Raw genomic sequence first — 25,727 nt, forward strand, 5'->3', positions numbered from 1 at the left:
CACGTCACAATGTAATAAAAATTAATTAAATCGATCACGCCCGCTAGTCGTATAAAATATTACCGGACTCGCAGAGTTGAATCGACGACGACGACGACGACGACAGCGAGACGATGACATCGCGAACAGATTACATAAAGCATTTAATACCTTTTTTTCTCCCGTAGTATTAAACACCACGTTATCCATATATTTTCCAGGCACTACAGATACGAACAGAAACTCGCTTGTTTGTTGTGGAAAGTTGATATAAAAGACGTTACCATCATCGATGCTCCGATCAAAGACGAACGAATGAAACGGGTAAGAATGTGTATCACTGTACTGTACTGTATTAGGAAAACATATTATCGTAAAAAATTTTATAGCGTCGTCGAATCATTTATTTCAACGATACGTCGAAACGATAGTTCATCTTCAATACATTACCGAATCACTTACTTTATCGTTATTTCACACTTTGTACGTTGCAGATCATCGATAAAAATGCTAAACCGTACATCGAAGACAATGTTCCTCAGAACTGTCGAACAACTTTGGCCTATTACAAAGGAAACATCGTTGTGATGAGAAGAATACATAAAAAGACCGTAGATTTAAGCAGAACAATTCGAAACGAACTGATACAAGTAAATTGATAATTTCTTTTGTAAATTAACTGTTCTACTCACCTTTCATTAAATTAAAACAAAATGAAATAAAATTGCAATTACCTGGCAAATTCCGGCTGTTGAATTTGCTGAAATAACAATCAAAACAAACTTCATCAGATTAGGACCACGTGACTCATGTGACGAAGGCGATGGATGGAGAAGAGAAGGGATTGTTTATGTGGTATCAATGTTACCAATTACGAAAGTTCTGAAGAAACGATTTGTTCTTCAACTTTGTTCTCTGCCATCTGCCCCTTCAACTCACTGAATAGACAAACTAATAATCCTTTGTGTGATTAATGTTGCGTTCGTTTCATTTTAGGAAAAATTTTAGGTTTTTGTTTTTACACCTTTAGGAACAAAATCAGATCAGAATTACTTGATACTTCTGATTTTACGCGTAATATTTAAAGCCTTTATCACCTTTTTTTTTGAAGAATCATAACAAGCAAGGTAAAAGATAGTAAGTAGGAACAAAAAACAACTCGCAGATTTTCAGCAAATTATTCAAACTTTACTTCATTATAGTTTGGTACTGAACTACTGATGCATAAAAAATAAAAACCAACAAAAAAATTTCGGTAGATACACATTAAAAAAAAAAAAAAATTGAAACCTCTCTAAAACACAAGTAAAAGCATCAAAATTTAAAAACACTGTAAATCACTATTTTGATTTTAATGCCCTCATTGCTCTCTTTGAAAATTTATATTCATACGCATTGTCATTGTGACATTGAACAACTTTCGTTGAAATTTCATTTCTGTTTAATGATTATTCAGTGATTCTAAACTGAAAAAATTTAATCAACTTCCAAGGAACCTACCTACATATACTATGATTTTACAATGTCTTGTTGGGCGCTCATAATAAACTTGGATAAATGTCTAATGAATAATGAATAAATTATTATTTGACAATGACATTATGATGTCAAATTCAAATCTAGTCACTTGTCTGACTTATGAGAATTTAAGTGCAAAAGTGCCTTTTTCGATTTTTGGTGAATTTTTAAAAATCGCGAATTTCGGCCAAAAATGAGGAAAAAGTCAAAATTTCACCAAATTGACCAAGAAGGGCTGAAACTTGGGATTGGAAACTGTTTCAACCCCTTTTGAGCAGTTCATGGAACCTCCAGCAGATTTTTAAAACTAGAAACTCTCAAAAAATGTCATCAAATGGAGTTGGAAAACCTAAATTCATTCCGCAAACTAATTTCGATACGCCACGAAGTCGACTGTAGATAACATTTGTAGCCCTTTTCCTCAAAAAGAAAGTGGCCCTACTTACAAAATGGCGGCCATTTTGATTGACAAGTCAGCCAAAATCGTAGGTTTTGTGTTCTAACATAGGACTTGCATGAAATTTTTTAACCCATACAAAGGTAACTCTAAAGAGCAGGTAAAAATTCATCACCTGTCAAAATTTCAAGTGCTAAAGTGACTTTTTAGATTTTTGGTGAATTTTCAAAAATCAAATTCTGACCAAAGTGTGGGGAGAAAATCAAAATCTTACGAAATTAGCCTAGAAAACTGAAATTCGGGATATACCTACCCTATTTTCGACCTGGCAAATCAATTGAACACGGTTTCAAACCGTTTTGTGCAGTTCTGGAGCTTCCAGCAGATTTTTAAAACTCGAAATTCCCACAAAATTTTATAGACTTGGAAAGCAGAAAAAGAAATTCATTCTGCAAAGTGCAAACTAATTTAAATTCATTACGAAGTCGACTGCAGGTGAATTTGAAGTCGTTTTGGAGCTTCCAGCGACTTTTTTTAAATTACTGGAACCTTCAGTAGATTTTTGAAACTCGAAATTTCCCAAAATTTCATCAAAATGAAGATGGAAAGCCGAAATTCATTCTGTAAACTAATTTCAATACGTTACGAAGTCGACTGCTGGTGGGTTTAAAGTCATTTTGGAGCCTCAAGCGACTTTTTGAAAGGTTGTATGGCGTTTTTTGGAAAACTTAAATTTCCAAAAAGTAGCTAGAAGCTTCAAAACCATTTGAAACCACCATGCAGTCGACTTCATTTCGTATATTGAAATTAGTTTGAGAAATAAATTTCAGCTTGCTAACTCTATTTTTGATAAAATGTTGTGGGAATTACAAGTTTCAAAGATCTGGTGACTCCAGTAATTTTCAAAAAGTCGCTGGAGGCTCCAAAACGACTTGAAATCCATCTGCAGTCGACTTCGTAGCGTATTGAAATTAGTTCGCAGAATGAATTTCGACTTTCCATCTCCATTTGATTAAATTTTGGGAAATTTCGAGCTTCAAAAATCTGCTGGAGGCTCCAGAACTGCTCAAAACGGGTTGCAACGGTTTCCAATCGATTTGACGTGTCGAAAATAGGGTATATCCCAAGTTTCAGCTTCCTTGGTCAATTTGGTGAAATTTTGATTTTTTCCTCATTTTTGGCCTAAATTTGATTTTCAAAAATTCACCAAAAATCGAAAAAGGCACTTCAGCATTTGAAATTCTGACAGGTGATAAATTTTTGTCTGATCTTTTGACCTACATTTGTACAACGTTTAGAAAATATCAGCTCTATCCAATCACATCGTCTTACATTTTTAATGTTGAACAGTCGATTTTCAATTTTTTTTTAAATGATGATTCTGAAGGATTTTCATGAAAAATATTTATTGATCATTTCCTAAAATTTTGCACTTTTTCTTTTTTACACGACAAATCTTTTAAAAAAGCGACCATGGCCATTTTCGCCGAAATAGTGACAAAAGTGACTTGCAAGTGAAAATAATAGTGACTAAGTCACTTTTTAAGTGACCGAATTTCATGCCAGCATCTGCTATTGGGGATTTTCATTTCTTTTTCAGTGAAATTTTGAGTGTTTTCACGTCATTCTGACAAGTTCTCGTATTTCGGACACATTTCTTTGAATTTTTATAATTTTAACTTTTAAATAGGTAATTTTAGTGCATTTTTGATCGTTTTTTTTTTTTTTTTTTTTTTTTTAATGAAAAACTCTGCTATAACTATTTGAGTTGAGTAGATTAATTTCTATAAGAGGAGGATGCGAGATCTAAGAAATATTTTTCAGAATGGAAAAGGGGTCTCTCGATTTTTTCTATATACCTACCAAAATCCTAACTCGCTATCAATAGCCTTTTCACCAAGAAAAGTATATCAGGACATCTCAAATTTTGTTTAGAAATTTAATTTTATCCAATTTTTAAAAAAATACATATACAATATGTAATATTGTAGGTAGGTATTTGTTTTTTTTTTCATTCTTCAGAAACTCCATTACCTATTGAAATATCATGCTATATAGTTAATATTCATCAATATCCACGTACTTTTATCTCATATTAATTTTTTTCCAACTTGAAGATACGAGAATTACGACACGAAAACTTGGTACAAATAATCGGAGCATGCGTCGATCCTGGAAACGTATTCATTCTGATGGAATACTACGCCAGAGGCAGTCTGCAAGATATTTTAATGAATTTCGATATAAAATTAGACCAAATGTTTATTTCATCCCTAGTAGCGGATATTTTACGCGTAAGAAGGCAATTCCTATAATACCTACGATAAATTTATAATCCTACGACGAATAAATAAAATGCCGAAGTATTAATTAATTCTGTCTATTTCAGGGTATGATTTACCTTCATCAAAGTGTAATCCATTGTCATGGCAATCTACAGTCGAGTAATTGCCTCATTGACAGCAGATGGGTTTTACGAATATCCGATTTTGGATTAGTAGAATTCAAAGGTATGTTACCTATCTACCATTTACCAATCAATCACGTACCCTTTCGCTATAAATATAAATAAAACTCCAATCACAGTAAATAAACGTTCGCTAAATATAAAAGTTTTTCAATTTATAGCCAATCAAGAAGATCCAGATATACAGTTGAAAGAACTAAAACGTAAATTATATCGTGCTCCGGAGTTATTATCGCGAAACCGAAATGCTTCTATTAAAGGTACACAAAAAGGCGATATATATTCGTTCGGGATACTGCTTTACGAAATCGTAGGCAGATCAGGTCCTTGGGGTGATATAAGTATTGACGACGAAGGTACACGCATCGATTTATAGTCTTTAATACTCGTACACGTCAACCATATTATGTGTGAAGTAAATATTTCTCAACATTTTCCCATCAGAGATTATTTACCGCGTTGAAAATGGATACCAAAATGGTAGATTGTTTCGGCCTAATGTTAACGTCCTGCAGACGCAGAAATTCATCGTAGACTGCATGGAAAAATGCTGGAATCAGGATGCCGATCAAAGACCCGAGTTTACACTCGTGCGAGAATTATTAAAAGGCCTGCATAGTGGACTGTATGTATTTGTTTCCTTTGTTACCTACAATACCTATTGCGAAAATGATAAATTCGTTTAATGTTTCATTCTGTTTTGACAGTAAGCCAAACATATTCGATAATATGTTAGCTATTATGGAAAAATACTCGTACAATCTCGAAGAACTTGTACGTGAAAGGACTGAGCAATTAAGCCAAGAGAAAAAAAGAACTGAAGAACTATTACACGAGATGTTACCTCCGTACGTATGCAACTTATTAATCAACACAAATAAAATTAACATAAATTTGTAAACATTCATTCTAAAAATGAATTTGATTTCAATTTTCGCAGAACCGTAGCCGAAACGTTGAAAAATGGTCAACGAGTGATAGCCGAAAGTTACGACTGTGTTACTATTTATTTTAGCGATATAGTAGGATTCACTGCGTTGTCAGCCATTAGCACTCCTTTACAGGTAGGTACTCCCATAAGCTAGATTGATTGTATTTTTAGAATTAAATCAACCCCTTTTACAATCGTACGACGATATTTTTCTTCTAGGTTGTCGACTTACTCAATGAATTGTACACAACTTGCGATTCGATTCTCACCCAATACGATGTGTATAAAGTCGAGACTATCGGAGACGCTTATATGGTGGTTAGTGGATTACCGTTGAAAAATGGCAACATGCATGCCGGTGAGATAGCTTCGATGGCTTTACAAATGTTGAAAAACGTTGGCAAGTTTAAAATAAGACACATACCGGATGAAAGATTGAAAATTCGTATAGGGATTCATTCAGGTCGGTTACCTATTTTGTTACTATTTCGTAGATGAATTCATTCGATACTGAATTATGTTCAACGTACGAATTTATTTAACTAGGGAGCTGCGTTGCTGGTGTAATTGGAGTAAAAATGCCTAGATATTGCTTATTTGGTGATACAGTAAATACAGCATCACGAATGGAAGCGACTGGTAAACCTTTACAAATACACATATCGAAAAGTACTAGAAATTTATTACAAGAATTAGGAGGATATTATTGCGTAGAAAGAGGCCTGGTGCATATCAAAGTAAGTAATCATATTTTTGAATTTAGAAAAATAATATTTGAACTCGTGATTCGATGAATATTTTTGTTCAGGGAAAAGGAGAAATGATGACATACTGGCTCGTCAACGAAGACCCGTCAGTAAGACAGCAGCGTTTATCATCTTTGATGACACCAGTTCGTTGCACGAATTCCAATTTGTATTTCGGAGCTCAACGTAAATTAATCATCAGTAACGAAACGTAGTAATAATGTATTTGAATTTCATTTCGTATAAAACTTAAAAAATATTCAACAGGTTCTGAAGAAGCTCCCGATTTGATAAAAAGACTGAAGACTGGCTCAGTGGCTGTTACTATTGATGAACTCGAAAGTACTACTTCGAAGAGACAAATATCAATGATGATATAATTTTTTTCGTTCTTTCTGTATTATTAATTATTTTTTCCCCCCAAAAGAAAACGTGTTGTGATAATAAGTTACGTTTATTACCTATGTAAATTATTTTGTATAAATAATTTAGATAAATTTTATGTTTTGTAATTGAAAACTTTTTTTGAAAAAAATGTTCCTAGAAAAAATGCAATAAAAAATTGATATTTTTGTATCAGAGTTTGACAGTCACGGTTGAATGTTTACGTTTAAGTCACGATAGAGCAAAGCTGTAGAATCGATTGCCTATTTTGCAAGATATTTCATTTACACGGATTAACGCCGATTCTGTGGCGTTCAGTTTATCGAGATTGGTTTGCAAATTTGGTAAAATATCTTCGATTTGTTTTCTTTTGTTGCCAAGACACCAAACTAAACTTACGTGAAATGCAGGATCCTGAAACAAAATGACAAATTTATTAGTCAGGTGTTTTGTTTGATGAGTATTATTGCATTAACGAGGGAACTTTTACAACTCGTCAACTCCGATCCGATCGAGCTGAAATTTCGGCTTATTTAAAGAGCACGTTAACCAAACACAGACCTTGGAACCAAATTTTCAGCGAACGAAGTTGATTTTTCGATTTTTGGTGATTATTTGAAAATGGGGGGAATATTCTTTTGTATGATAATTTTCTACAGAAAACATGGAGATGAAAATCTGAAACTCGGTTTATAGGTTAAAGTCGATCTCTCGAATCGATTGGTATCATTTTCAAGTCCATCTGGAGCCTCCAGTATTTTCAAAATGCTCCAGAAGGCATTTTAATTAATTTTGGCAGTTGAAAATTTAATCTTAAAATGAGTTTAACATTTCGAATCCATTAGAACCAGTGAATCAAAAATCCAAGATGACGAGTTAAAAAGTGTATTTTTTATCATTTAAAATTTTCAACTTTGAAAAAAAATCCAAAATAGTCAATTTTTGCAAAAAAATACTCAAAGATTTGGTCTACCTCCTGAAGTTGATCCCCAAAATCTATTTACACCACTTTCGGGTCGATTTGGAGCCTCCAGCGAAATCTGACTTTTCTCCAGCAATTTTAAAATGCTCCAGAAGGCGTTGTAACCAACTTCGCCAGCTAAAAATTCAATTCTATAATAAGTTCGACATTCTGAATCAATTAGAGCTGATGAATCGCAAATCCGAGGTGACCAGTTTAAAATCGTATTTTTTTTACAAGTTGAAAAATCTCAAAAAAAATCAATATGGTCAATTTGCGACCAATTTTTAAAAACTTCTTCTACCACCAAGGTCAACCGATGTTCCCTCCTCCTCCTCATCATGGTATGACTCAAGGGGGCATCTTTACAGGATCAAAAAAATTAGCTTCGAGTGAATGGAATTATCCAGTCGTTTTTGGGGCAGTATTGTGAACAATTTAAAATTTCCGGAGAAAAATGAACTTTTTCTAGGGGCTTTGGATCAGCCCGAAAAGGGGGTAGTAATCAACTGGGGGGGGGGGTCAACTTTAGAAAATAAACAAAGTTTTGAGAAATTCGTCACAAAATTGACAATATGCGATTTTTTGAGATTTTCCAATTTAAAAAAAAAAAATTAATTTGTCACCTCGGATTTGCGATTCACCGGCCTCAATCAATTCGGAATGTCGAATTTATGATAGGATTAAATTTCTTTCTGGGGCAGTTTGAAATTACTGGAGAAGGGTCAAATTTTGCTGGAGGCTCCAGATTAGCTGGAAAATGGTGGCAATCGATTTGGGAAGTTGACTTTAGCATGTGAACCGAGTTTTAGATTTTTATCTTCATGTTTGCTCTTTTTGCAGAATCTAGAAAATAATTTTTGTATTATTCTTTGTTTTTTTTTAATTTTTTTATTTAATTAAGTATTACGTGACTTTGGTTCGTAAGCGACAATTAAGCGTCAATTTTGAATTTATGAATTCTTTTCAAATTTCCATACTTCTAATCTTTAAACTTTTTTCTATCAGTTTTCCTCTGTATCATTTGATTACTATCGTTATTTTTTGATAATTGTAAATTTTGAATTGATTTTCCATCTTCAAAGTTCTAAACTTTTAATTTTTTTTACTCATTTCGTTTTCTTGTTCATTTTTTTTTTTTTTTTTTTTTTTACTAGTATTAAGTACTTCACTATTCATTTTAAATTGAGATCTCAAAGCAACTTCATCTTCAACTTATTACAAATGAACACATAGTAGAAAAATTGAACTTTGAAGATTGAAAAAAATTAATGAATTCAAATTGACCCTCTTATCAACAAATGAACAAATATTCAGACGCTCTTTGAAAAAAAATTCAAAGTTAACAACTTCGAAAACTGAAAAAATTCATAAATTCAAATCAAGTAATCTAAAATCGGTCAAATTCAAAGTCGACGAGTTCTAATTTAAAAGTTCTCTTGTACGTAATTAACAATCTGGATTACGAACTTCGTAAAACGTTGGTAATTTAAATTCCATCAGACTTTTATCTACCAACTGAACACATTTTAAAAGTTCACTACAACCATGTTCGATCTTCAATCCGACGAAAGTTCTAGTCTTCTCGTCGTTTACAAAAACAGCTAACTCGCCAACATCAACGTAAAAACTGAAAAAAAAAATCATTTAGAATATACTAGTGTTTCAAATTCAAAACATCAAACCGAGCTAAAAATACATCTACCTTTTCACATTCTTGAACGCTTTTCGTAAATCATCGACAAAAATATCGATCCAGTGATGTCTCAAAATCACAGTTCTGCTTAAGCTAATATGAAAATTATCACACGAATGGAAATCGCCTATTTCACCGAAATTATTGATTAACGTATCACAGATCCGGTTCAGCTGTTTCGTATCATTATCTATTAATTAAAAAGCCATCATTAGTATCCGAATTCTGAAACATTATCAAACAACTCGATCCAATAAAATTATTCGTAATGTATCGTTATAAATCGATATCAACAGATTTTGTAGAGATACTTACACGATATGTATACGCTGGTGACCCAGTTTCCTCTCTCATGTGGAAATGATCTAATTCTTCCACTGTGTAATTCAGCATCGTCGATTACTTCTTCATCAGTCGTTACGAACAAATTTCGAATAGATTCGGGTAATGGTAACCTGCGAATTAGCATCGATAATTGTTTCGTTTACAAGTTTAATAATATTGCGAATTGAAATTAACAGATTTACGTACGGTTCAAGTTTTTCGTTAGGATGACATATGTCGTCAAAGTGATTCGAAGTGTTGGTATCTTCCTCCTCAGCGTCGCTATCGTAGTTCTCACATATTAATTTTAAAGAGCTGGTGCTCTCAGACATGGCGTAAGGACCGTACAGCAATTAGGAACAATAATAGAATAATAATCGTGGAAAAATAATTAATTCTACACTTCTAAATATACGAAAAACCTGGAAGATTGAGATAAAAACACTGGATTGGAAATATCACAATTAGCGAGCATCTAAATACAAGAATGTGAGTAACAATATTTCCCTCCCAAACGAAACGTGACGTAGAAAGATCAATGGAAACGAACACAAATGAATGAAAATACTACGAATTGCGCTTGTATGCGTAATATTTCTTACTCCATTTTAGATACTTAGACGCTCGTATTGGTTTAATTATCAACCTTGATTAATCATATGGAACGGCGGCAACACTAGACATGCGCAATGCAATACTCAGTGCAGCTGATACGGAGTAATTTCATTTTCAGTTATTGTTTCAAGTGTGTTTGGTTAGTTTTTCTCGTGCAATTTTCCTCTAAAATGGCAGCTGTAGGAAGCAATGGGAGTGAAACGTAAGTATTTCTTCTGTAACTCGATTACCATTTAACCTAGTTTCAAGTAGTAGTCAATTTTAAACGAAAATATTGTTTTAGCTCATGGTGGTCTGATGTCGAGATGGGACCAGCCGATCCCATTCTAGGTGTTACCGAAGCTTTTAGACGTGATACGAATCCGAAAAAAATCAATTTAGGGGTAGGAGCTTACAGAGATGATGATGGTAAACCATATGTATTACCCAGTGTTTTAAAAGTAAGTCTGATGCAACAGTGGTCCATTTAATTAAATACATCCGACACGTAAATTCATGAACGATTTCATCACCGTTTCGATATCTTTATTACTCGTACTCTGATGATTATTTCCTAACATAATTTACGTTCATTTTTTACAGGCAGAAGAAATTCTAGCTGCTGAAAAACCAGATAAAGAATACGCCCCAATACAAGGGTTCCCAGATTTTTGCAAATTGAGCGCCCAATTGGCTTTGGGAGAAGATTCTGTCCATTTGAAAAATGAAACGGTTCGTTTTGGACGTAAATTTTGTCATTGAAACTATATTCTAGTCTCTAATAATTGATTATGTCTTCAATTAGGCTGTAACTGTCCAAGGAATTTCAGGCACCGGTTCTCTGACAATCGGAGCAAGATTTATTAAAGCCTTTTTCCCAGGTGTGAAATGTGTTTGGATCCCTATACCTACTTGGGGTAATCATATAAAAGTATTTACACAGGCTGGACTCGAAGTAAAACAGTATCGTTATTATGATCCAAATACCTGTGGATTTGATTACCAAGGAGCCTTGGAAGATATTAAGGTATGCATTGAAATTTCCATCATTATTTTTATTCGAATTTGTATGATATTGATGTTTGAATTGGCTCGATTTCAGAACATTCCCCAAAGATCGGTGATTCTTTTACATGCCTGTGCTCATAATCCAACCGGTGTCGATCCTAAACCTGAACAGTGGAAGGAGATTTCCAAGATAGTCAAGGATCGTCAATTGTTTCCTTTCTTCGATATGGCCTATCAAGGATTCGCTTCTGGTATACTTCGTTGAAATATTACATAGGTAGTTTTATGATTGAATTTTTGGATCAATTTGAACGTTATTTAAACTCCAAATTTCAGGTAATGTTTCAAAAGATGCGTTCGCTGTGAGATCATTTTTAGAAGACGGTCATCAAGTAGCACTGGCTCAATCATTCGCTAAAAATATGGGACTCTATGGTACACATATTCGCTCCTAGTTTTACTTTCTGTTTTTAAATACGTTCATGTTATACGTCGATTCGCAACATTTATTAGGTGAACGAGCTGGAGCATTAACCTTGACGACAGCAAGTAAAGAAGAATCAGTTCGTGTTCTTTCTCAGTTAAAAATCGTCATCCGTCCTCTATATTCCAGTCCACCTATACACGGAGTTCGACTAGTGACGAAAATTCTCTCCGATCCGGAACTCAAAGCACAATGGTGAATCTTTTGTCACGTTTATAATGTTTTCACTAGCTCGAGCTCGAGGGTTCATTGGTCTTTATTTACGTTACTAGGTTATGCGAAGTGAAAGGAATGGCGGAAAGAATAATATCGATGAGAGCTCTATTAAAAGAACAGCTACTGAAGAAAGGTTCTGCCAGAAACTGGAGCCATATAACAGATCAGATCGGAATGTTTTGCTTCACTGGATTAAACCCGGCACAAGTAAATTACTTTCGTTTTCTTTTTGCTGACGATGACGTTTGAAAAATAAAATCAATAACACGTTTTCATTTTTATAGGTTGAAAGGTTAACGAACGACTTTCATATTTATTTAACCAAAGATGGTAGAATTTCAATGGCCGGCGTGTCCACGAAAAACGCCGAATACATAGCGAATGCTATTCACGAGGTTACCAAGGCCTAAAATACTCTCGTAATATTCATTTTTTACTTACTTCAATGCTCATAAAACGAACATACAGATTGATCATGAAAATAATTTCGAACGTTACCATGTTTTATAATAGTCGTTTTAAAAATACTTATTCTTCGTTCCTTTTTTCCATTAACGGAAGCAATTAGGTGAACTTTAATGTAATTATTGAAAATTTTAAGCTGTTTGTTTATGAAATTAAATCGTCGAGTGATCGGCATATTTTTTTATTAGGTTTTTATTACGTTTTATTTGTTGAATATTTGGAATAAAAATCATCCATAAAAATATTGTAGCTTGGAATAAATTTTTTTTAATTAGTTGCGTATCATTTTTAAGTAGTTACGAGTAAATTTAAGTACCGGTTACGATCGATAAAATACTTAAACCGTGACATTAAACGTACATGCGTTTATCAGGCTTCGTTATCAAATTATCATAAACGACGCTTTCATTTAGCCAGTTCATCTTCTTTTTTTGTTAATTAGTATTTTTAAATTCTATTTTTATAGGTAATCCAATAATTAAATGCGATTACGATGTAATTCGGTGGAAAGTATCCATAAATATTCAAAATCTATTGTTTTGATCCTTTCCATTCAAATCGTTCGATGGATATTTCAAAATACTAAATCGAAGTCATTCATCATATGATCCACGAATGACATCGTGTACTTGTATTATCACGCTCGATGATTTATTATTCAAACAGATTAACGAAAAAAACTACTGATTACAAATCCGCTAGGTACTTATTGATTTAACCGAATAGAACAAAATTTTAAGCTATACGAGTCAAGATTAAAATACTTATAGATATCGAAAACACTATCAATCAACTTAAATAAAAAAAAGAACGCTTTACGAATAACTTTATTCTTGAAAAATAATAACTATAAAATATATAACAAAAGAGGGGGGCACAAGGCACAATATTATAATAAACAACCATCAAAAATGACAATTAGTTCGAAGGCACATTTTTTCGCTTATATAATTTAAAAATACAACAAAAATTAATAGAAGAGTGAAATTCATAAACATAAACATTAAGTACATTAGGGTATAACAGAAAATGGATTGTATCATGAATTCTGAACACATAATTAAACAATTCGACATATAAACAGAATAAATCACCAAAAAATAAGTAAATACGTAATTAACACGCGCCGCATACTTTACTCTTAGTTGTTTCGCTATTTTCAGAATTTACGTTAATAACTCCGGTACCGTTCGTGGTTTCTTTTTCTTCTAGTCTTTTTTGATCATTTTGTACTATCTGTAAGCGTAAAAAAATGAATAGGCCATTAATTAGGTGAAAATCGATTCGTTTTTTAAAACTAAGTATAAATAGGTCTATTTAAACGTGAACACACATTTTTTGAGAACATTTTTTCAATTATCCAAAACAATTGAGTACCTATGGTATGTAAATATGAGATCTGTAGCAGAATGAGAGAGGAGAGAGTGTATCTATAGGTGAACAAAAAAACGAGCCTAGAGCAAAATGCACTCCTCCCTCCCTCATAAAAATCGACTCAAAAAAATTAAAAAATCATAATTATTAATGAATAATTCTGTTTTTGAAAATTTACTCAATTTTTCAATGAATTTTGAAAATGTCAAGGCTTGTAATATAGATAGATAATTTGTTGTAGATTGTAGAAAGGAGGAAGGAAAGAGGGAGGGGAATTTAGCAGTAACAAACGAAGAATAAATTGAAAAAGAAGCACAAATTCGTTCTAAAAGTACAAAATTTTAAGCTCTGGTCTATTTTCACTTTGATTTTTCATCTGAAATAGTCAGAATTTTGAGCATTTTGAAGCGATTTCTGGAACTCAAATAATTATTATTCAGAAGACTAAAACTTCATTTGTAGAATAAATTGACATCTCGAAATAATTTTTCAGCCCGTTTAATGTGACACTCTCTTCCCCTACATTACTCCAATTTCAAACAACTGATACTATTTTACTGATTTTTCACTCAATTTTCACTTCTCTCCCTTTCGTCAATCCAAATGTTGACAGCTGAAAAAAAATCTATAATTTTCAAGCTTTTACACAATTTGTCGTTTTGTCCTGCCCCCTCCCCTGAGGAAAATGATCAGTTATTACTCAAGAAAAAATTCCAACCAATACAGGAAAAAATATGCTGTAGAATTTTACCACAATAAAGTATTCATTTTTATGAGTTTTTTCCATATTCTTCCATATTTATAAGAATTTTTGAAATATTGACCTCAAAATAGTAGAGGAAAAAAATGAAAAAATGTCAAACTATCAAACAAAGTGACATAGGTATCAAAATTGAAAATATAGGTTTTCGAGGCGTTAATTCTAATTCTGAGAACGTTGACTAAAAAGTCAAAAGTGAGCCCCTCTCACAGTGATTTAAAGAGAGGCTTGGGCCCAAAATTTCAAAAAATGCAATATGGGAATTGAATAATGAGTTGTTGATGGCGTTGATTTTGATTCTGAGATTCGTTTGATCCGAAGAATCAAAATTTAGCCCCTCCTAGAGCCTTTGAAGAGGGGGAGGGGGGCTTGGGCCCAAAATTTCAAAAAAATGCAATATGGCTATTGAATCATGTAGGTTTTTGAAGGTGTTCATTTTGATTCTGGAATTTGTTCGACCCTAAAACTCAAATTGAGCCTCCAGACAAAACAGCTGGACTCAGAATTTCAAAAAATTCAATACGGTATCAATTTTAAAGACGCTGATTTGGGATTCGTTTGATTCAAAATGAAAATTAAACCTCCCAGAGGTTCCTAGGGAGCTGCTTTGGTACCTAAAATTTATAATAATGCAGTCAATTTCAATTTTTGGGGTCAAACAAATTTCCAAATCAGAATCAGTGCCCATCAAAACCTACATTCTGAGACTCATGTTGTATTTTTCAAAGTTTTGGGCTCCAAAAGCCTTTTCCCAGGCTCTGAAAGGCTCAATTTTAAATTCAAGACCAACAAATTTCAAAATCAAAATATTTGAAAACGGTTAATTTGACAACTATATGGATTTTCGAGACTTTTGAGCTCCAAGCCTCTCTAATGAGGCTCTGTGTCTGTAACGTTCAATTTTGATTTTGGAGTCAAACTGATTTCAGATTCAACGCCTTCAAAACCCCTATTTTTATTTGATATCAATTTGGAATTTTTTTCACTTTTCTCCTTCTTTCTAAGATGGTATAAAGCATTCAAAAATGCTCAAAAAATGCAAAAATGTGAGAAAAGCCCCTAAAAGTGGGTACATACTCGGTTAATTCTGCCCCTCTCTTCCCTATCTAAGCCTCAAAAATTTGAATTTTCATCAACCATACAAAAAATTTTCAATTGTGAGCCATTTTTGAAGCTTCTTTAAATCGACTTGGCACCACAAAATCTTATTTGAGGGGTGTCCGGATATTTTCCCCGAATCGCCATTTTTCTGAATGACTTATTTCCCTAGTCCACTTTCCCTGAATCACATAATCCCAAATGTACAAAAGTGGGCAAAAGTTCAGTTTTTTCCAAACCCAAGAAAACTTGTTTTTTTCCAAAATTGCAAAAAAAACTTTTTTTTGGTAATAATTTTCAAAAAGGCTTGCTTTTTTTGGTCGCAAAAGATTTATTTATTTTTTGTCTAAATTGTAAGAAAAAAGTGGTTTTTTAAAATCAAAATCCGTACTTACTGAAAAAATCTGTTTTTTTTTTTTTTTTTTTTAAATCAAAATTACCACCAAAACATTTTTTTGACAAAATTGCGAAAAATCCCGCTTTTTTGGCTCACTTATGTTTTGTAAAAATTGCCAAGGTCTTATTATTTCTACCAAAATATCTAGAAAAAACATTTTTTCAAATAAAATTTTTAGAAAGTCTTGAAATTAGCTCTTATGCCAAATTCGCCAAAAAATAAGTTGAAAAAAATTGCCAAAATTCACTCTTTATTCAAAACAAAATTTACATCAACCATCAAAAAAAAAAAAAAATCGAATTTCATGTCATTCTTGAAGCATCTTCAAACGAATTTTGCACCACGAAATCTCATTTGTGAAATTAACAACGATTCTACATACAATAATTTCTCACCACTTTTTACTCTTTTTTTCAAAAAATTTCGATTTTGAATATCAATTTTTATGCACTTTGAAATTAGCATCCTTTTTCAGAACGTACCAAATTCAACTAGAGACATTAGTTTTCCATTAAAAAAATTTACGATGATCTTAAAATAATTTTTCAGACAATTTCAACCCCCTCTCCCCATACATCTCCACTTCTCGAACAATGAGGATTCAAACCTTATTTTCAATGAGTTTTTAACTTTCTGAACACTTCAAGAGCTGCTAGGAGCTTGGAATTTTGCTCGTAAGAAATTTCAACTTGTTTTTTTCACCCCTCCCTCCCTTCCGTCCTTCCTAGCAACACAAATACCGAAATTTTTAAACTCATCAGGGATGAATTTTCAATTCTGTATTTTCTCCACAGATCGTTCGAAATTTGTTCACTGTCTGAGATTGATTTTTTGCCAATTTTGACTGATTACTCCTACGACCCTCTTTCCTACATTCCTACTCCTCCTCGAAAAATCCTACTTCATGATTTAGATGGACTTGCAAAGTGAATAAGTAGTGTAACCGGAGCATAAGTAGATTTTTGGTAAGAAGAGGAAGTAAAAATATCAATTTTTCAATTCCATTCTCATTTTTTTTTTCAAAACCCGAAATTTCGTCAATTTTTTATTACTTTCAATGGCATTTCAACTCCACTGAACATAGAATTGGGAAACTTGACAATCTACACGAATTCGAATCCTGACGTCATTTTTCTGTCAACAAGGATACGATTTTTAACATTTTTTCCCTACGCTCATAACATGGGAAAAGTGATAGGGAATCTTCGAAGGTACTTTTCCATGACAAAATTCGACTAAAAAAAATGATACGTTCAAATACCTCAATTATTATTACCGTACCTTTGCGACTAAACAATTAGCTGCTTCGTCTATATTTATATTATCTTTGGCCGACGTCTCGAACCAAGCAACGAATTGATTATCTTTACAAAATTCGTCCATTTTACTATGATTATTGACTATTCCTTCTTTTGGTTGATCACACTGAAAACACATAATAAAAACATCAAACAACGATGTTAAATAATCATTCATAAGATAGGTATGACTACATACTAGAATACAAAATCGCAGTAGGCGGAAGTGTTAATTATACGAGCTAATTACGTAGCCTGTAATTTAAATTTTTCTATGTATGATCCGCGTTAAATGCGATAATTGCGTAGATTTCGTAGGTAGCTCGTAGTCTAGTATAATACACTGACTAGTGAGTACCTATATAAATAAGATGAGGCGAACTCGATACCTACTTTATTCGCTAGTAACACGCAAGGTATAGTTTCACCATTGGCAAGTTGTACTTTAGCATCGAGATCTTGTTTCCATTTGGTAACTGCTTCGAATGTCGATACTCTGGTTACATCGAACACAATAAAAGCTCCGACAGCTTCTTTATAATAAACTCGAGTCATATTACCGAATCGTTCTTGACCTACGGACAAATTAACATAAATCTTAATCATCAAAATATGTATAAAACCATCTATAGGTGCTTTTAACTTAACATAGACGAGTAAAATAAATAATAAATATTTTTCTCATCGCACACATTGCATCGTGCGAATCACACACTCACACATCGCTCAAAGCAAGGACTTTGGAATTTTTAATTTTTTTCCTACCATCAACGCAAGATCTTGCGATGATGGCGAATCTTGGCACCGGACCTGAATCTCGTCCCTTGTGTTTTATCGTCCTCGTGCAAACACCTACTCTTACCTATTAATTTACAACAAAATGACCAAAACTGGTTTGAAAATGGCGAACATCGACGATAAATACAGATAGATGTGGCGAAAATATGTACAAGATCGCGATTCGCGTATTCGGATTCTTCGCATTTTTTTCATTTATTCAAACACGAGATGAATCTTTCGACCAATCGATGAGATCAAGTGGACCCAATAACAAGTTGAAAGATTACGCAACATGCGTTTATTTTTATAATTACGCCATTTTGTAATCGTCCGACACTCGTGTCGTTTTTTTTTTCCTAATTCGATTCAGCAGGAAAACACCATTATCTATAGATAAACAATATTTCTCGATTCGGAAATCTACGAGTATCTTATTGCCAATGTCTTCGATCAACGACGATATCGTGTGAGACGTTTTAAGGTGCGAATTCTCGAGAATTTCGCTACCTACTTGGTCGAGATTGCGTTTGATTGAATTGAATATATATTTATCAGCGGAAAATTGCTTGCTAATCGTTGCGATTATTTTGCTCGAGAGTCGAGACTCGGGTACTTGGAATTTAAAATATGATGTATGAATGTAGATAGGATATTCTGCGTCGCAAAATCGTCAACGCTTTTGGGCGTAGTTTGCGGTTTATCGATTACTATACGACTGCTTCTTTACACTATTTATCTTGGTCACGCAATCGAAAATGAATACCCTTTTTTACTGCTATAAAAATGGAATAAATTCGACGCCGAGTTGCAATAAACGAAAGAAATTACCTCGACCACGAATTTTTCTGTTCAAAGAAAATAGTCTCGAATCTCAAAATAATCAGATATCCTCTCAAATTTTTATGAATATAAAACGAAATTAATTTTTTTTTAATGTCAAGAAATTTATGATTTTTAAAAAATATTTCTGTTTCTGAAAACTCAAGACATAGTCACCTAAAAATTGAACAATTTGGTGAAAAATTTCGAATCAAAACCTAATGTGTATTGAGGTTAAGAACATTTTCAAAATGAAGAATGGACCAATCTGATTTTCTACTTCACCCCCCCCCCCCCCAGAAAATAAAAATAAATGTCTTGTTTTCAAAATCACCAAAACAAACATTTCAAAAATTTGTAATTTTCAAAAAATATTCGAAAAAAAACACAACGTGCGATTTCAACGTTCAAAAAATGAGAAATTGGCAGATTTTTCATTGCTGAATTTTGATTTAGACTGAAAATTAGTGAGAAGGATGACCGGACCTTCCGACAAAAAGAATGTTTTTCTGTCCTTTTAGAAAAAGCAGTACTTTTCTTGAATGAAAGGTTCTGGGAGAGGGACGATTACGCTCTAAGCCTTCCTACTAAAATTTTGTAACAACAAACAACATTTTGAAAAACATCGATACTGTATATTTCATTTGACTCACTTTTTCCCCAAAAAAAATTGCTCAAAAATCTCGCTTTGCAGCTAAAAATTGCCAAAAAGTCTTGTTTTTTGTCAAAATTGTCAATATTTCGCCTTTTACAAACATTTTCCAAAAAAATCACTTTTTCGACAAAAATCACAAAAAAGCATAATTTTTTACCAATAAATATTGCTCTTTTACCGAGAAACGCTAAAAATTTCCAAACAGGCTCTCTTCACATTTTGAAAAATATCAGTGATACTATTTCATTTGTCTCACTCCCGCCCCCCCCCCCCCCAATGGCATAAGTCTCGATATGTAGCCCCCAAGAGGCCAAAAATTACCAAAAAAAGTCTTGCTTTTTGCCAGAATTGTCAATGCATCACATTTGGTCAACATTTTCCAAAAAAGTCACTTTTTCGACAAAAATTGAGAAAAATGAACACCTTTTTACTGAATTTCTAAAAAAAAAAAATTGCTTTTGTACCTAAATAAATAATATGTTGAAGTTTTATTTGTTCACCAAAAATTACTAAAAAATTCCAAAAAACTGCCTAAAAGTCTCACTTTTTACCAGAAATTGTTAAAAATTCTCACTTAAATGATCAAAATTGCCAGAAAAGTCTTTCTTTATAACCAAAAAGTTGCAAAATAGTCTCACTTGTAGAGATTAGAGACAATTTGAAAAAAGTGTCAATTTTTCACCAGTGATTGCCAAAAGCTAATTTTTTTATATTTTTGAATTTACAAAAAAAATAATTAAATTTTCCAATTTTTTTTGTGATTTCTCTTCTGCATTAAAATGTTTTGCTCACATCTTGTAACTTTTTTAAACTTTTTTTTTGATTAATCGAGTTATTGTTTTCTTTTTTTTGAAGGGGGGGGGGGATCGAGTACGAGCCCAGTATTTTCCAAAACATCAATTTTTATATTTTTTTGTACAATTGTTACCAAGTTCCGAATTACTTGGCTCAGCACCAAAATATTATTTAATTTTGAAAAAATGTCAATTTACATGAAAAAACATTTAGAATTCGATTCTGTAAACGCTTTTTATCAGCTTTCAAATTTTTTGGCAAAAAATGTAAGTTTTGATCGTGATGCTCATCTGCAAAATGAAACTCTCAAAATATCGAGGCACTTCGGAGGTAGAATGATGAAAGAGTTTGAGACAAAAATGATAAGTCTGCAAAAAAAAAAAAAAAAACTAGAATAATTCGGAATTAAAAATAAGGTGCTTGAAACTTTGAAGCATTCTGTAGACTTAACGAAGGATTTTACCACAAAAATGATAAGAACCAGAGTTGTATATATTATTAAATTTCCGAATCATCTATACATGCTTATAGAAGACTTACTATCCAAGGAAGCTCAATATTCAAGATATTAATTTTTGAAATTTTTTCATATCGACTTTACAGTTACGGATTTCACCTCAAAAACTTCAAGGTGGTTGATGGAGGGGGGGGGGAGGCAAAAAAGTCAAATTGATAATCAATCCACAGGAAATCAAAAGTTGCATATACTTATCCAAAAATTACCCCCAAGAGCGATTTGGAGGGGAGAAACCCGGGTTCTTCAATCTTCATATGTTTTTGACCTTGAAAAACATATTCCCCGCCCCCTTCAAACCTTCCAAATTGACCTAGGAACCAGAAATTTGGCATGTACTACATCTGGAGGGTGCCCTAAATGTGCTTCTTGGAGGGTTCAACTTTTCAACCCCTCCCCACCTCTTCACAGGTACAGAAAAGTGGTTTTTCATACCTTTTTCACGATTTTTGATTTTATATCATGGCTAGAACTTCCCCACATTGACCTAGATTTGGGAGGGCGATCTTAGTAAAAACACTCAATCAGGGAAAGAAAATGGCTATAAAACTGAAATTTCTGTTTTGCTGGCGATGTTTCATATTTTTTTGAGCACTTATTCAATTCTAACTCTAATCTTCAATTTTTTTCATCTTGAGGATCAGGAACTTGATTATATGTAGCTACAAAAATTTTAATATTTATTTTTTTGAAATGAATTTTTAAAAAACTAGTGGAGAGAAGTCATACGACTTCTTTGAAAGCCTCATATTGCTCCTCTTGCAAATTTCAACAGCCTCGAAAATATTTCATTTGCGAGAATCAAGGGTCTAATTTTAGAAATTCGATGCCATTTTGCTTCTAGAAGTTGTAAAGGGAATAAGAAGCCAACAAACAACATTTCTTTCCGGACAATGATTCTCACTTGATTCATCAATTTTTGTTTAATTTAATGAAAATTGAGTTCCCGAATGGAAAGGAGTTCCCAAAGTTTCTCTCACTCTACCATCAAAACTCCTCATCGACAATATATTTTTCACCAACTTCTTAAACTCGTCCAAAAGAAATTCAACGAGTAGGTATTTTATACGTAAATGGTAAATGATATATAAAATTACCAGCTATATCCCATAATTGCAATCTGATCATGGACTCGTTATCCCATTGTAATACTTTCAGTGCGAAATCCACTCCTATGGTGGCTCTATAATGTTGAGAAAAGAACTGATGCACGTATCTTTTAATAATGGACGTTTTACCAGTACCGAGTTCGCCGATAACCAAAATCTTGAATAGAAGTTCATTTTTATCGGTCGAATTTCTTGCCTAAAACAAAAACAAAAAACACATCCGCATAAATACAACAGCATACCTACATCTTTCTGTAACATTTTGTGGTTTTAGTTTTAGTTTTGCACCAAATCTGGCCCGGACCAGTTTATTACCAGTTATAATTCACATAGTAGGTATAAAGGTATCCCAGAAGTATACTATTATGAATCGATTAGTCCACCGCGAACCTCGATTACCTTCCCCTTTTAACATTGATATGTACATTAGATTACCCATACCTACTCATCTAGTGTTACCGGTTAGTAAATTCACATCTACAAAATTATGTGCGAAAAAATTGCACAACCGAGGAGGCGAGGAACGATGTTGTACCCGACAAAGAAACAGGCAGAGTGGAAGTCCAGTGTTTTGTACGTTTGCAGTGGATTCGTGATCTGCATAAATTAACGAGTAGGGGCTCATTTTGTACATTTTGAAATTGAGTAAGGTAGGTAGGTAGGTACTAGGTAGGTAGGTACTAAGTTGGTAGAAAACATTGAAGGTGGCAAAACTGCAAGGTCAGCTAATTAATCAAGTGGTCAGATTTCAAGATAGGTAAGTACGATACATAATTGAATTGGCAGAATTGCAAACTTTGCAGGAGGATGGAGGAAACAGTTACCTAATCCGAAAAGCTAACTGATGATTTCATTTATGATCTGGGCGTGTGTCATGTCATGGGTATTAAATACAAGTACATACATACATAGTTTAGTTACTGATTACCCTTAATATTAATGAATGCCTAGATCATCGTGGTCGTCGTTGCTGCCGCTGTGTTTTTAATGGCTTCCCTGTTTGATCCATGAATAATAATTATAGCCATACAAATTAATAAATCAATTGAAGCATGTGTTTCCAAAACGCACTAAGTCCATTTTCAACGATTCTGAGGTTGCAAGGCCATCTAGCATAAAGTTGCGACCCAAAATGGCTGATTTTTTGATATGTTGTGCCCAGAGGTCTTGGCTACAACATATCAAAAAATCAGCCAATTTGAGCCATTTCTACATTTCCAAATTGTACTATGTACCATGAATTTCTTATCAATATTTTTTTGGACTTAGTGCGTTTTGGAAACACATGCTTCAATTTAACGAGTGCCAGCTTCAAAACTAACGAATGGAGGGCAAGTGTCCAAAAAATTTGAAGTAACAATACTTGTAGATATCAAAAAGAGATAACTATGTATGAACACAGCACGGATTCCTCAAAATATTGTGACAATGATTTTAACTGCTCAAAAAATGATTATATTGGCAAAAAAAAAATGGCTGGAAATCGTGCAAAAATTCGTAAAGTGATTGAAATGTGATTTTTGAAAAAAAAAAAATAAATTCGTCAAAATTATAAAAAATTTTTTAAATACTCAAAAAGTGGTTTTAATGAAAAAAGGTTGCAAAAATTGTCATAAAATTCAAGCAAATGGATAAAAATTGATCAAAAAGTGCTCAAATGTCTCAAAATAATAATAAAAATTGCTTCAAACGCTTCAAAAATAGTTAAATATGACAAAAAACAGCTGAAAATGATATAAGTAATAATCAATAAAAATTCATAAATTTGATCAAAAAAGTCTTCAAAAAAATGATTAGGTTTTTCCAGAAAAGTTGCTGAAAGTAGCATGAAAATTAATATAATAATAACAATTTAAGTAATTAAAATTTAATCAAGAATATGCGAAAATTTTTCAAAAAAAAACAAGGTAGTGAAATTCACAAATCATGTTGCTTAAAATGCAATAAAATTTTTAAAAATTAACAAAATATAAATTAAAAGCACGATTATTTCTCAAAATTGTTAAACTTGCTTAAAATGAAGTAAAATTCAAGAAAATGGAGCAAAAGCCTGAAAATTTTTCGAAATATGTACTTGGTGTGAAAATTGTTAGAAAGTAGGTATGTCCCAAAAAATGGTTAAATTGACAGAAAGGGTTTCATAAAATGAGGTACAATTCGTAAAAAATAGACGAAATTCAATCAAAATACACGAGAACTATTCAAAATATTGTAAAAATTGTTCAAATTTACCAAAAAATGGTTGAATTTGTAAAAAAAAGTCTGTTAAAATGCGGCAAAGTTGAAGAAAATGAATGAAATTTGATCAAAAAGCATGAGCTTTTTTTTTCAAAATATTGTGAAAACTTTTTATGGCAAGACCCCCCCCCCCCCCCCGAAAAAAAAAAAGGTAAAATGTGGCACAATCCGTGAAAATGGCGACAATTTAATCAAAAACTATGAGAAATCGAAAATATTTTTTCAGAATATTGTAAAATGTGAAAATTGTTAAAAGGACCCAAAAAATGGTCAAATTGACAGCAAAAAAGTTTTATAAAATTCGGTACAATTCATGAAAATGGACACAATTTGATCAAAAAGACAGGAAACTTCTCAAATAATTTTGAAAACTGTTTAAAAGTGCAGTAAAATTTGAAAAAATGAACAAAATTCGAAAAAAAGTGAAAGAATTTTTCAGAGTAAGTATAGGTGGGGGAAATTGTTTAAATTGCCGAAAAAAAGTTGTTGAATTTCAAATTCGTAATAAAAAAAAAGGTCTGTTAAAATGCGGTGGAATTGAAAAACATGAATATAATTTGATCGAAAGAGCTGAAGAATTTCTCAAAATTCTGTAAAAATCGTTTAAGTGCCCAAACAATAAAAAGTTTTCAGAACATTTGCTAAATATAGTTTTAAAGAAGTGTAATGATTGAAATCTGATCAAAAAAGCGTGATAACCGCTCCAAATATTTGTTTAAAAAAACACAAAAAAAATAGTGGAATTGACAGAACAAAATCAATTAGTTGAAATGGGGCACGATTCAAAAAATTTTTTTTCAACGATCAAAAAGTGCATGAATTTTTAAAAATTTATGTCAGTAAAAGTGACCAAAAAAAGATTGAATTGTCAAAAAAAAAAAAACAATTAAAATGCGATGAAATTTTAAGAAAATGAAAAAAAACTCAATCAAAAAAGCGCGAAAATTTCTCAAAATACCTTGAAAATTGAATTTCAAGAAAATGAATAAAAAAGTTACTTAAAATGTGAGGAAAAGATGAATAAAAATTGATAAACTCTCAAAATTATGTAAAAATTGTTTAAAACACCTAAAAAGTGCTTGAATAGACGGAAAAAACTTGCTTGAAATGCGTTTAAATTCGAGAAAATGAATAAAATTTGACTTGAAAAGTGCAAAAATTCCTCAAAAAAATGATGAAAATTCAAATCGTTTAAAACATCCGAAAAACTACAATATTTCAAAACATTTTTACGATATTTAGATTACTTTTCATGTAATTTGGATCAAGTTTTCAAACATTTTGATCAATTTTGGTAACAATTTAATCAATTCTGCACATTTTCAAAAAATGTTTCTCAATTTTGGTAATTTTTACACAATTTTGAAAAATGTTCACAACATTTGAATAATTTTTACAACTTCTAAACCAATCTTCATACGATTTTAGATCGACCTTCATTTCAATTCAGTTTTCCCAAAATTTTGAACTGTTTTTAGTGATATTTCAATCATGGTATAAAGTTTTGAATAATTCCTTCAACTTTTAAAAATTTCAACATCGCTTTAAAGTACATATTTCCATAATATTTCAAGGGATTTTTGTCTCATTCAAAAATTTGTAAAACTTTGTATTTTTGGAAATTTTGTACAATCTTTTTTTTTTTTTTTGAGATTTTTAGGTACACTATTTAATTTAACAACAAAGAAACCATCTCAAAATTCTTCATTTCTGACCAATA

General features: G+C 32.4%; 4 protein-coding genes and 1 long non-coding RNA gene across 8 annotated transcripts in view; 2 read left to right on the top strand and 3 right to left on the bottom strand.

Moving 5' to 3' along the window:
* LOC135846197 (uncharacterized) overlaps nt 1-796 on the bottom strand; it is a 68,821-nt gene extending 68,025 nt beyond the window's left edge. Inside the window, exons 1-3 of the long non-coding RNA XR_010558918.1 lie at nt 714-796; nt 442-541; nt 64-329 (exon numbers count right to left, since the gene is read on the bottom strand). This is a non-coding gene — a long non-coding RNA (uncharacterized LOC135846197). The remainder of the gene's footprint in view (nt 1-63; nt 330-441; nt 542-713) is intronic.
* The window catches only part of Gyc32E (Guanylyl cyclase at 32E), a 64,946-nt gene extending 58,389 nt beyond the window's left edge, over nt 1-6,557 (top strand). The window contains exons 12-23 of the mRNA XM_065365130.1: nt 201-303; nt 474-629; nt 4,012-4,188; nt 4,284-4,404; nt 4,523-4,717; nt 4,806-4,986; nt 5,069-5,209; nt 5,302-5,425; nt 5,512-5,755; nt 5,839-6,029; nt 6,101-6,224; nt 6,306-6,557. Of these exons, the coding sequence (XP_065221202.1) occupies nt 201-303; nt 474-629; nt 4,012-4,188; nt 4,284-4,404; nt 4,523-4,717; nt 4,806-4,986; nt 5,069-5,209; nt 5,302-5,425; nt 5,512-5,755; nt 5,839-6,029; nt 6,101-6,224; nt 6,306-6,418 (1,870 nt within the window). The 3' untranslated portion in view covers nt 6,419-6,557. The remainder of the gene's footprint in view (nt 1-200; nt 304-473; nt 630-4,011; nt 4,189-4,283; nt 4,405-4,522; nt 4,718-4,805; nt 4,987-5,068; nt 5,210-5,301; nt 5,426-5,511; nt 5,756-5,838; nt 6,030-6,100; nt 6,225-6,305) is intronic.
* LOC135846193 (U6 snRNA phosphodiesterase 1) lies at nt 6,241-9,743 on the bottom strand. Of its 2 annotated transcripts, none has more exons than XM_065365154.1 (5): nt 9,611-9,743; nt 9,395-9,534; nt 9,089-9,269; nt 8,854-9,013; nt 6,241-6,836 (listed from the first exon to the last, which is right to left on the bottom strand). In XM_065365154.1, the coding sequence occupies exons 1-5, from the start codon at nt 9,733-9,735 to the stop codon at nt 6,654-6,656; spliced, it is 789 nt and encodes a 262-aa protein (XP_065221226.1). In that variant the 5' UTR covers nt 9,736-9,743; the 3' UTR covers nt 6,241-6,653. The 2 variants fall into 2 exon arrangements, with proteins under 2 accessions (XP_065221226.1, XP_065221227.1); XM_065365155.1 differs by lacking the exon at nt 6,241-6,836 and adding an exon at nt 6,846-8,229.
* An 8-nt stretch (nt 9,744-9,751) lies between these two features.
* LOC135846186 (aspartate aminotransferase, mitochondrial-like) lies at nt 9,752-12,444 on the top strand. 2 transcript variants are annotated; one of them, XM_065365148.1, is made up of 10 exons: nt 9,752-9,892; nt 10,016-10,220; nt 10,302-10,458; nt 10,601-10,729; nt 10,803-11,024; nt 11,100-11,256; nt 11,342-11,440; nt 11,519-11,684; nt 11,762-11,912; nt 11,990-12,444. In XM_065365148.1, exons 2-10 carry the CDS (start codon nt 10,093-10,095, stop codon nt 12,113-12,115), a joined length of 1,335 nt encoding a protein of 444 aa, XP_065221220.1. In that variant the 5' UTR covers nt 9,752-9,892; nt 10,016-10,092; the 3' UTR covers nt 12,116-12,444. The 2 variants fall into 2 exon arrangements, with proteins under 2 accessions (XP_065221220.1, XP_065221219.1); XM_065365147.1 differs by lacking the exon at nt 9,752-9,892 and having other exon boundaries at nt 9,943-10,220.
* Nucleotides 12,445-12,979: 535 nt separating this feature from the next.
* Nucleotides 12,980-25,727, bottom strand: part of LOC135846181 (ras-related protein Rab-44-like) — a 31,818-nt gene continuing 19,070 nt past the window's right edge. For both annotated transcript variants that reach the window (XM_065365139.1, XM_065365140.1), the window contains exons 2-5: nt 21,758-21,965; nt 17,491-17,672; nt 17,081-17,224; nt 12,980-13,406 (exon numbers count right to left, since the gene is read on the bottom strand). In XM_065365139.1, coding sequence (XP_065221211.1) covers nt 13,287-13,406; nt 17,081-17,224; nt 17,491-17,672; nt 21,758-21,965 — 654 coding nt within the window. In that variant the 3' untranslated portion in view covers nt 12,980-13,286. The remainder of the gene's footprint in view (nt 13,407-17,080; nt 17,225-17,490; nt 17,673-21,757; nt 21,966-25,727) is intronic.

The sequence above is a fragment of the Planococcus citri genome, chromosome 5, assembly GCF_950023065.1.
Source record: "Planococcus citri chromosome 5, ihPlaCitr1.1, whole genome shotgun sequence".
Classification (NCBI taxonomy): domain Eukaryota; kingdom Metazoa; phylum Arthropoda; class Insecta; order Hemiptera; family Pseudococcidae; genus Planococcus; species Planococcus citri.

Coding starts and splice junctions, on each gene's coding strand:
- LOC135846193 (XM_065365154.1), bottom strand. CDS start 9,735: ATGTCTGAGAGCACCAGCTCTTTAAAATTAATATGTGAGAACTACGAT. Junction 9,535..9,610: donor CCTAACGAAAAACTTGAACC/GTACGTAAATCT, acceptor GCTAATTCGCAG/GTTACCATTACCCGAATCTA. Junction 6,837..8,853: donor AATTACCAACGTTTTACGAA/GTTCGTAATCCA, acceptor ATTTTGTTTCAG/GATCCTGCATTTCACGTAAG.
- LOC135846186 (XM_065365148.1), top strand. CDS start 10,093: ATGCAATACTCAGTGCAGCTGATACGGAGTAATTTCATTTTCAGTTAT. Junction 11,441..11,518: donor TAAAAATATGGGACTCTATG/GTACACATATTC, acceptor AACATTTATTAG/GTGAACGAGCTGGAGCATTA. Junction 11,913..11,989: donor CTGGATTAAACCCGGCACAA/GTAAATTACTTT, acceptor TCATTTTTATAG/GTTGAAAGGTTAACGAACGA.